This window comes from Oncorhynchus keta, chromosome 13, assembly GCF_023373465.1.
Source record: "Oncorhynchus keta strain PuntledgeMale-10-30-2019 chromosome 13, Oket_V2, whole genome shotgun sequence".
Lineage (NCBI taxonomy): Eukaryota > Metazoa > Chordata > Actinopteri > Salmoniformes > Salmonidae > Oncorhynchus > Oncorhynchus keta.
Window position 1 is genome coordinate 41179754 of NC_068433.1, and position 10752 is coordinate 41190505.

The 10752-nt window shown below is 47.0% G+C and overlaps 1 protein-coding gene across 1 annotated transcript; it reads left to right on the forward strand.

Annotated features, from left to right (window-relative positions):
- The first annotated feature begins 339 nt into the window (after positions 1–339).
- LOC118392344 (prosaposin receptor GPR37-like) lies at positions 340–10470 on the forward strand. The gene is made up of 2 exons (XM_035784259.2): positions 340–2568; positions 7985–10470. The coding sequence occupies exons 1-2, from the start codon at positions 1456–1458 to the stop codon at positions 8798–8800; spliced, it is 1929 nt and encodes a 642-aa protein (XP_035640152.2). The 5' UTR covers positions 340–1455; the 3' UTR covers positions 8801–10470.
- The last annotated feature ends 282 nt before the right edge of the window (positions 10471–10752 follow it).

Consider the following 10752-nt stretch of genomic DNA (forward strand, 5'->3'; position numbering starts at 1 on the left):
TCTCTGAATATTACTAAAGTATTATTGTGTTTTTTTTTTATGTAACGTTTTCTTAGCATTTGAGAACAGAATGTATGCGTTTCAATAAAATGTTAGAACGTGAGAACGTCACTAAAGTTTTCTTGTGTTTTTTTTAATGGAACATTTTCTTAAAGATCTCGGGAAGAATTTGAGAACATGAATTTAAATAGAACCATTACAAAATGTGAGTGAAATGTTAGGCTGAAGTGCTGAAATGTCCACAGAAGAACGTTGTTTCTTCAGGTTCTTGGAACAATTTGAGAACATTCCCAATGTCAAACCAGTTGGAGAACGTTCCTAGAACATTACCAGAATTGAAATGAAATGTAACCATGTTTGAACTTTTAGGAAACATTCTGTTAACGTAATGAAATACCAAGAAAATGACGTTTTTTTTGTTGTTGTTGTCAAGTTCCTTAAATGTTCTGAGAATGTTCCAAAGACAAGCAACTATCCTGCACCATTCCCAAAAAGGTTGTTTGCAAAATAACCATTGGACCCCCATGCTTTCACCAAGATCTAAGAAACATATGATTGTCGAACTGTATGTGCTAGCTGAGATGTGTATACATAGCCTGTAGGCTACTAGGCTACTGCAGATGTTTTGCACAATAACTGATATCGAGCAAATAGACATCAGAATAGTTTAAACGCCAAATATTATATTACACCATGAAGAAAGTGGTCAGTATACGGCGATAAAGCCATGTGTAATATGATGATAATATATTTATCGCGTGCGCGTCATCGGGCGTGGTTGGCTACCAGCGGCGGTAGTCTGGAGGCAGGATCTGATGGATGCGGAGTGACAGATCAGGGTTAGCCGCCAGGGGATTCCATTCTTCCACATTCCTTCCCGAGACACCCAGCTCACCTCGGTGCTCCACGGAGCGGACAGGGAGAGCCAGCCAGAGCCGCGCCTCTCTTCTCTCTCAGCTCGCAGCTGTGTAACAAACACACAGCAGGACACAGCAGCAGCGCTTGTGAGTCTCAGTCAGACCCAACCACAGCCAGTGCAGCCTATTCGGCTCAAAAAGGAAAGTCCGGTGATCTGCTGTTTATGGAGATGAGATGCATGTGACCATGTTGTCGCTGTAAAAATGAGTTTGCTAGCGGCATGTGGTTCCATGGGGACCTTGCAGGGATATCTCGTTCGGTAAGGCATGGCACTTTCTACTTGACAAAAATACATCTCACAGGAGGAGGTGGCGGCAGACTTGCACAGAACAACATCACGGCGGAGACCAAACACAGTGCGCTGAATTTGGATATGAGCTAAAAGTTTGCAAACCCTATATAAGATGTTTGGGATCTACATTGAGGGTTTAAGTTTAGTGTAATTTGTTTTGTTATTATGGGTGTAGACTGAATGGGAGTTTATTCTCTGCACTGAGCTAAGGATGGCTTTCTGAGGAGGATATATCTGTCTGCGCTATGATCTGGACCATGCGGACTCTGATGCTGAGGACGCTGTGTGTGTTGTTGGGGAATGCACATGTCTTATCGCTCAGAAATCATGGAAACATACGGACTAGAGAAACAGCAGGGGGGTATTATGGGCTTAACGCTACAACAACCCACAGGACCGCTCACACAGCCATCAGAGAGGGTCCCCAAAACACAGCCTATGACAGCACTCGCTCCGGGGGGCACGCTACAGGTACGTCCTACTCCAAACAGACTCTTCAAACGTGGATGGAACGTTTTCATTCTACTTCTGTGAGAAGGATGCGCGTAATTCAGGATGAAACAAAGCATAGACATGTAGGATTAAAACGACAGCACTCCAACAGAACACTGACACGGGGGGATTACTCCGTCACCCCGCACAGGGACCTGGTGCGCCGCCACAAGAGGAGAAAGTTGAATAGTGAGATTGGCGCGGCCGCTGCCATGGGGACGGCAGGTGGATACAATACCACTAAGCCCCCAGCAATGGGCCAGCAACGCGGGGGACAACTGGACAGCGACAGACGCAAGAGAGGCACAAAAGACGAGCAGAAGAAGGCGTTTAAGACGGAGAGGAGGAGAAAAGTGTTGAACAAAAGCTCAATGGCTTTATCTCAGGCGCAGAGCGCAGTGGACGGGCTGGGCCCCCCTCTCTCTCCATGGGAGCCAATACCCAAGCCCCTAGCTCTCACCTCTACCGACCTACCCCTCGACCTCTTCACCAGGAGAAGCGAGATGTTTACTTACCGCGAGGAAAACCCGTGGGATGCCACTCCAATGACCCCTCCCAACACAGCAGATTTTGGACGCGAAATCAAAAACCCATTTTACCCTGTGACAAGTGAAACCTTTGGCGCTTATGCTATCACGGGCGTTTCTGCCATCATTTTCCTCGCTGGGATAGCAGGGAACATAGCCATACTGTGCATCGTGTGTCAGAACTACTATATGAAGAGCATCTCCAACTCTCTCATAGCTAACCTGGCCATCTGGGATTTTGTGGTCGTCTTCTTTTGTCTGCCCCTCGTCATTTTCCATGAATTGACTAAGTCCTGGCTACTGGGAGAATTCACCTGTAAAATCGTGCCATATCTGGAGGTATTCTATTATGTTCTATTCTATTTTATTCTATTCTACTACAGATTTTCTCCTCATATTGGTGGAAGATGTGTCTTGGGGCATCTGAACACTTCTCTTGGCATAGGCACAATTTTCAAATGGTATTGCATTGTGTATTACGTATTTATAATGCGCTATTGTCATATTCAGAACAACTTGTGATAGAAAAGCCTATCACAGTGAACATGACACTAATCCATTTCACCCTAACACGGGATTAGCCTCCATCGGCACAATAATAAACAAGATGAGTTCCCACCAAGATCAGATGTCACCTCATCTCATTGTGACACCCAGTGTGACACTGCTACGCACACCTGCTGGCTGCTGAAGAGAAGTGGCCTCCCTCTACCCACACACTTAATCTTTCCCTCTATCTCTCCCTTTTTTTTGTCCCACTACTGTGTCTCTCCTTTTCTCTATCTCTCTATCTCTCTTGCTCTCTCACACAACTCTGTGCCTATCTACTACAGTGTGATATCTCTGTCTTTCTCACCTACACATACAAGGGGCCTAAGTAAATCACAAAACACCACACCCAGTTTATAGCCATCTCACTTTACCCTGGGTGGGTATCAGTGTGATGCAATGTTCAACCTGTGTGTGTGTGTGTGTGTGTGTGTGTGTGTGTGTGTGTGTGTGTGTGTGTGTGTGTGTGTGTGTGTGTGTGTGTGTGTGTGTGTGTGTGTGTGTGTGTGTGTGTGTGTGTGTGTGTGTGTGTGTGTGTGTGTGCAGTCATGCCTTTCCTTTGTAAGGCTGTTGGGTTAAAACCAGTTTCGTATTCCCACAACTCCGTATCTCATTGTACAGTGTAGCAGTGAAACTGACGGAGGATTTTGGGTTGCTGCTGCAGAGCAACATGAGTTCGAAGTAGAGCACTAGGTGTAGGGTGAGGAGCGCTTGAAGAAGGTGTCAGTAGACCGTCTGGCTTGTGTGTGTGTGTGTGTGTGTGTGTGTGTGTGTGTGTGTGTGTGTGTGTGTGTGTGTGTGTGTGTGTGTGTGTGTGTGTGTGTGTGTGTGTGTGGGTGTAAGTGGGTAAGTAATCCTTCTCACCCCCTGTGATTTAGATGCAAGTGGCTGTTCCACTGGTTGTCATAAGGTGTATGCACCAATTTGTAAGTCGCTCTGGATAAGAGCGTCTGCTAAATGACTTAAATGTAAAATGTAAATGTGTGTGTGTGTGTGTGGAGGTTGGGGTCCGTGCGTGTGGGTGAGTGCCTGCGGGCACGTTTGTGAATTTTAGGCATGCATGCCCATGAGTCCCTGCATGCGTCAGTGCATGCATGTGTGTCGCCCGGCCATGCGTGTGCATGTGTGTGTGTCCGTGCGTGTCCTCAGCCCTGTGTGTCCTCAGCCCTGTGCAGTGCTGAGCTGATCCACTGTGACTCTATGTGGGTTAAGTGGGGAGTAATGTCGCTCCGCAGGCAGGATGTGGGAGAGAACACTCCACTGGGAGGAGAGGAAGCTTCGGGCTGCGTTGCCCACTGGCTCATGACCCACACGCACACACCCACACACGGATGTGTGTGCAGACGCAATCAGACAGACTCACAGACGAAGACACACGCACATACATGACCACACAGACACGCACTCATACACGTCCATAAACCCATATTCCAACCCCCAGAGCCCAGACGGTAGATATGAGCCCAGCGGACATGGTGATGATAATGCATTAGATACAGACAGCTAGGAGAGGAGGAGAGCTGCTACAGTATTCCACTGAGACATGGACAGTCCCTCTGACAGTCCCTCTGACACTGATGGGAGGATCTCTCTGTGGTGTGCATAGCTTCTGTGGCCTGGTCATGTGGTGTGTATGTGTAAGTGTATGTGGTCAAGTCTCCAGTGATGTGCAGAGCTTCGAAGGAGGGAAGCCAAGTGGAAGAGGCCCTTGTGCGTCACGAGTGGTGTTATGTGAATCACGTCCCTGACTAACGTCTGCAGCGTAGGCTATATCAACAGCCACAGCCAGTAGTGAGTAGTGAAGATATTGCTTCTTTAAGTTCAGTGGGAACAGTGAGGCTCAGATAGGCATAGATGGGTTCTCTCCAGCAGCTTTGTCCGTTCTCAGACAGAGAGAGACTGGGAGGCTGAGGTGCTGCTGTCTGCGGGGAGATAAACTCATCCCAGTCTGCTGCAGGGAATAGACGTTCTACTGGGAGCCATTGAGGTCGGAGGTGGAGGACTGTATTGTGCTGGGATTGGTGTTAATAGCTAGACATTCATCACCCTGACACCCATGTACGTGGGCGCGCACATGCACAGACTCAATCACACACGCATACACAAGCTTAATCTCTCTCACTTATGGACACACATGCACAGAATCTCAAACACACACTAAATCTCACACACACCTAGACTCTCTCTCTCTCTCTCTCTCTCTCTCTCTCTCTCTCTCTCTCTCTCTCTCTCTCTCTCTCTCTCTCTCTCTCTCTCTCTCTCTCTCTCTCTCTCTCTCTCTCTCTCTCTCCCTCTCTCTCTCTCTCTCACACACACAAATGCACACTCACCTACACACGCAGACACTCATACACACACACACGGTAGCAGGGCGTGCTGAGATTCCAGATGGGTGGGATGGCCTGCCCTCCACTGATCGTTACCCACGGCGATCCTCTCTCTGCACGTGCTCACTGTGATTAGGGGAAGGACTCTCACACACACATACACATATACACACACACACTCCCACATACACACCACACACTCCCACATACACGTATACACTTCTTCCAACACACATATACACACACACACACACACACCACTCCGCCCAACAGCACATTGTCTGCCCCTCTATTACTCATTACTCATGCGGTCTGACCGGCTATGTTAATGATTCAGTGTATATAATTAGTATTTGTAAATAATGGATGATGGGTGATAATTATCCCATTCAGGCTATTTGTAGCTACAGGATGAGTAGATGCTTACTTTGCTGAGAGATAGACCACGTAGATACATAACAACATCACAACCCAGAGAGAATCTAACAAAAATTAACTAAATGATTATAGAAGCAGAAATGAAATATTGACTAATTTATAACTGTGTGAACCATGTGTATGCACAGCCAGTGTAGAATAGAATAGAACTGTAATGTCCACTTGTAAATAGACATTTACCATGAGCTTCATCTCAACAGTAACCCAGGGTAACCGTATCACACACAGAGCTAAAACAGTGAACATTGAATCAGGGTTACAGTTCAGAGGCTACGTCATGGAGTCCCAAAGAGTAGTGACTTCATGACGCTCAGGTCCAGATCTAGCCCTGTCTGCCAGCCTGTCTCTGTGATGATCCATTCCTTGACTGTACAGAGGAGACTGATGATCCCCGTGGCAGAGTGGCAGCCGGGGGACTAGGCTTCTCCTGTTGGAGTTATGGTCTGGGGAAGGAGAAAGAGAGGGAGGGAGGGAGGGACAGACGCAGTCAGCCTGTAACAGATCTGAACTGTAATAGCCTTTGTCTTCAGCTTATTCATGTGCTCAGTGTGTGTGTTTCTGTGTCTGCATGTGTATGTGTGTGTGCATTCGTGAGCATTGCACCATTTATCAATAGATAAGAGTCATTACCACGACAGCCGCTTAGGATCCAACATGGCCGCCCGCCGCGGGTCATCAAGTCACTCAGTTGCCATTGAACTCCAATTAATAACATGGGTTTTGAAGGCAACTGCTCAGAGGAGCTTAATCAGGGAATTTGTGGGCCATTATTAAACCAGCAACAGGGGAAATATCTCTATTACCTGCTGCACAATTACAAGTAACTAAGACACAATGGTGCTGTACAGCCTGTCAGCATGACCACAGACATGGCAGACGTGACAGGGGTCATTTACACAGAGAGGGTATTTGCCAAATTGGCCTGTTAATCATTATAAAGATGTCAGGCCGTTGTATGAATAATTAGGCTAGCGAAAGGAATAATCACGCATACACACACTCACACAAACACACACACAGCTTTCAGTTTAAGCAACGTTAGCTCCACACTAGCTCCAGCACCATGGCCATTGGCCCATATCGTTGATCTACATATCTGTACAAAGCTGGGCTTGTCCTATTCTGTCCCTCCCGCCCTCTCTCTCCTGCTCTGTGAGATCTGATCAAAGAAATCACCCCTGTCTATGTGAGAGTGTTTAGTTTGACTTGTCTCCAGCCTAGTGTTCAGGCTCTATTCACCATGTTGGCACCTGTGTGAGTGTACAAAGCAGAGTAGGGCTCGAAGGCAGATACCTGGCACACAGATGCGAAGGTGCACGGTTGGCCAGGATGCAGGAAGCCCTCTAGGTGTAATTAAAGCAACCAATCACACTGTACGACATGCACAGGCTGAAGGTCACTAGTAGTCACCATGGAAGAGGGATCTTGTTTAGAAGATACACGTTTTTGGTTAAATCAATGTTTCACCAACTTAACAGGGGGGGGGATCATGTTATGCTCCTTTGAAGTGTACATGAGTATGTACCAGGTGCAAGGTATCAAAATGTCTCATAAAAGGATTAGGAATACCCTACACACTATCACACCTCTTTGAAGTCTACCGGAGCATGCTGTACAATAGCATGCAGGTATTTACTTTCCTTTCTCTCTAATGGCTGACCCAGTGTTGTTCTCCTTTGGCTCTACTTCATCAGAACAGTAGCAGCTTTGGCAGAGATCCATAGTTCATGTGTGGCTCTCCTCTCTATCTCGATCTCTGCAGGATGTTACTGTTTAGAAGGCTGTAGCCTCTGTGGCCTCCCAGGGACGTCTGGGAAACACTAGTCTAATTAACAGATAGAGAGAAGGAGAGGGGAGAGGGAGTGGGGAAGGAGAGAGGGCAGAGAGCAAGAGAGAGAGGACAGAGAGAAAGAGAGAGAGTGCATGAGTGAGAGATGAGAGAAGGAGAGTGAGGTAATGAGAAGAGGGAGTGGGTGATAGAGAGAAACCTCCACAGCTTTACTGTTTATGTAGTAAACTGCAGCAGCAGTAATCACAGGGCAGGACCGTACAGACTATAGCAGCTGGGTCTGGGTCTGGCTACAGTTAGTTTTCCCTGTAGTAACTGCAGTGATTCCAGCTGGAGAGGAACATGTTCCAGGTTCCTTGCTGTGTCTCAGTCTTTCAGACTCAAACCGAAGCAGAGCAGAGACTTGGTTCTGAATGATGTGTTTTCGAAGCTTTGAGAGGCTTAGAATTTGGCACCTTTTTTCAGTTTGATGCAGTCTTTCAATTCAAGGAAAGACTCCTCTGTCAGATTTCTAAGAGGGGTGTTGTCGTCTTTGTGAAAGTAAAATTTAAAAAGGTCTATTTGGTGTATACTGTCAGATGATTCAACATTCTGATAAACCATTTGTCTTTGTGATAAACCATTAACCATTTCTCCCTGTATTTGTCCCCAGGTGGCATCTCTAGGTGTGACCACGTTCACCCTGTGCGCTCTGTGCATTGACCGTTTCCGCGCAGCCACAAATGTCCAGATGTATTACGAGATGATCGAGAACTGCACCTCCACTACAGCCAAGCTCGCCGTCATCTGGATCGGAGCTCTCCTATTGGCTCTCCCTGAGCTCCTGATCCGCCAGCTGGTCACAGAGGACCCCGCCCTCCCAGATGACCCCCCTACGGAGCGCTGCGTGGTGCGCATCTCGACATCGCTCCCAGATACGCTCTACGTCCTGGGCCTAACCTACGAGGGCGCGCGGCTCTGGTGGTGCTTCGGCTGTTACTTCTGCCTCCCTACGCTCTTCACCATCGGCTGTTCCCTCGTCACCGCCCGCAAGATCCGCCGCGCCGAGCAGGCCTCCGTCCGCGGCAACAAGAAGCAGATACGCCTCGAAAGCCAGATGAACTGCACCGTCGTGGCGCTCGCCATCGTCTACGGCGCCTGCGTGGTCCCGGAGAACATCTGTAACATCGTGTCGGCATACATGGCGGCGGGCGTGCCGGAGCGGACCATGGCGGTCTTACACCTCCTGTCACAGCTGTTGTTGTTCTGCCGGGCGGCAGTGACGCCTGTTTTGCTCCTGTTATTATGTCGCCCGCTAGGCAGAGCCTTCCTGGACTGTTGTTGTTGCTGCTGCTGTAACCATGCCCACTCCTCAGGCACGGCTAGTGATGATAATGAGCATGAGTGTACCACAGAGCTGGAGCTGTCGCCCTTCAGCACCATACGCAGAGAGCTCAGCAACTACACTCCCGCAGGGTCCAACTGTTAAAACCACTGTTGACTACTGTTAAAGGTCCAGTGTAGTCAAAAACATGATTTTCCTATGTTTTATATTCAGTGTATATTTCCACACTATGAGGTTGGTATAATACTGTGAAAATTATGATAATGCCCCTTTAGTATCAGAGCCTTTTGAAAAGACTGCCTGAAATTCAGCCAGTTTTGGTGGGAAGAAGTTTTTGGCCTGCCTGGTGACATCACCGAGCAATAAATGAGTTAGACCAATAAGAAAGATAGTTACAAACGTCTTTGCCAAAAACAGCTAGTTTTCCGTTTTCCCCTCCCCACTCAGACCATTCCCAGACAATTTTGGCAAAATTGTTGCTTAAGAAATTGTTTTTTGCAAAGAGGCTGTTTTTGTTTCTTTTCTGACCATTTTAATTGAAAACAATCACAGTAAGTTACTTACTTGTTACCCAGAAATGATTTGATATTTAGATAAAAACAGCTGCATTGGAACTTTAATGACGACACAGCTACACAGCTGCAGGACAATACAAACATACCAGCACACAGAACTGTGCAACTTCACACCTGCAGAGTCAAACTGCTAAGGCTGCAAACCTTTACAACTATAGTACTATACAACATTTCACAAGCAGGATCCAACTGCTTAGATTACATACCTGTACACTTAGATTACATACCTGTACAAAACTACAGTAGGCTACTACACAATTAGCTACACGACTGACAAACTGGGTGCTACACAACTATTGTACAGTATACTATTACACAACTACTGTATATAACTACACACTAGCAGGGAAAAAGTGTCAGGACTACACACTATACATACGCAGGGAGCAAGTAACATCTGAACAGCCATACTGCCGAGACAACTGCACTACAACTCCCAATACACATACTGTGCTCCAACCCAGTACACAAACCCAGTGGTCTGAGCTGGGACCAGACATGAACGGACAAAGCCAGACACTCGACACCAGACTATACTGGACTGTGGTTGAGCTGAAAGGGACTCAGTGGAGTGGACTAGGGGTTGGCTGGGCTGGAGTGGACTCTGAATAGTTGACTGGAGTGGACTGGGCTGGACCGGACATACTCACGTCACCCCTCACTCAAACTCTGCACTCGCGATTCTGTTCACACACACGCCTTACTCGCACACTGGACTGTACATACTGTATACTACATACTCTATCACTCTAGTGAAGGAAAGATATATAGAGAAGGAAAGAAGGAAGGATATGGAGGAGGAATATGAGGATATTACGAGCATATTGTGATTGTTTTTCTTTTAATGCACATTAATATTACTGTAATCGTCGTGGTTGATTTCTGCATACAACTCTGCACTGCCAAACACCTTTCCTTGCTTTCATACTCTGTCGTTCCCTCCTGTTAGTGTCAGAGTCAGGGCCCCTCCGTCTCTGTGTCTTTTCTGACAGTAACTTGTCGTAAATGGCCAAGTGTACAGTGTTGTGATTAAAACTCTTGATGAAGTCAGTGATTCTTGTAAACCGTTTTATTGAACCTTGTGAGTATCTTGTTCACTCTGTCTGTATTTGATACCAGAAGATGTAAGCGCACACGGTCTTCAGTCTAGTTTCTGGTTTCTAAAATAGCTTTTCTATAGCCAACAAAAACGGTCCCTTTGATTAAAAAAAATAACTTGCTCTTGACTGTAGAACTGCAGCTCTGTGTAGACATTTTTTTGAGTGGTGTATTACTTTCTTTGTGTTGCTGACCTGAAAATATCATTCTTGATTAGAATTCGAATTCACAATGTTTTCCCCATACACAAGGGTACAAACGCACCGTGGCTACGCGACACCACAGACGCTTCCGTATTCATCAGCTACACGCGACACCACAGACGCTTCCGTATTCATCAGCTACGCGACACCACAGACGCTTCCGTATTCATCAGCTACGCGACACCACAGACTCTTCCGTATTCATCAGCTACGCGACACC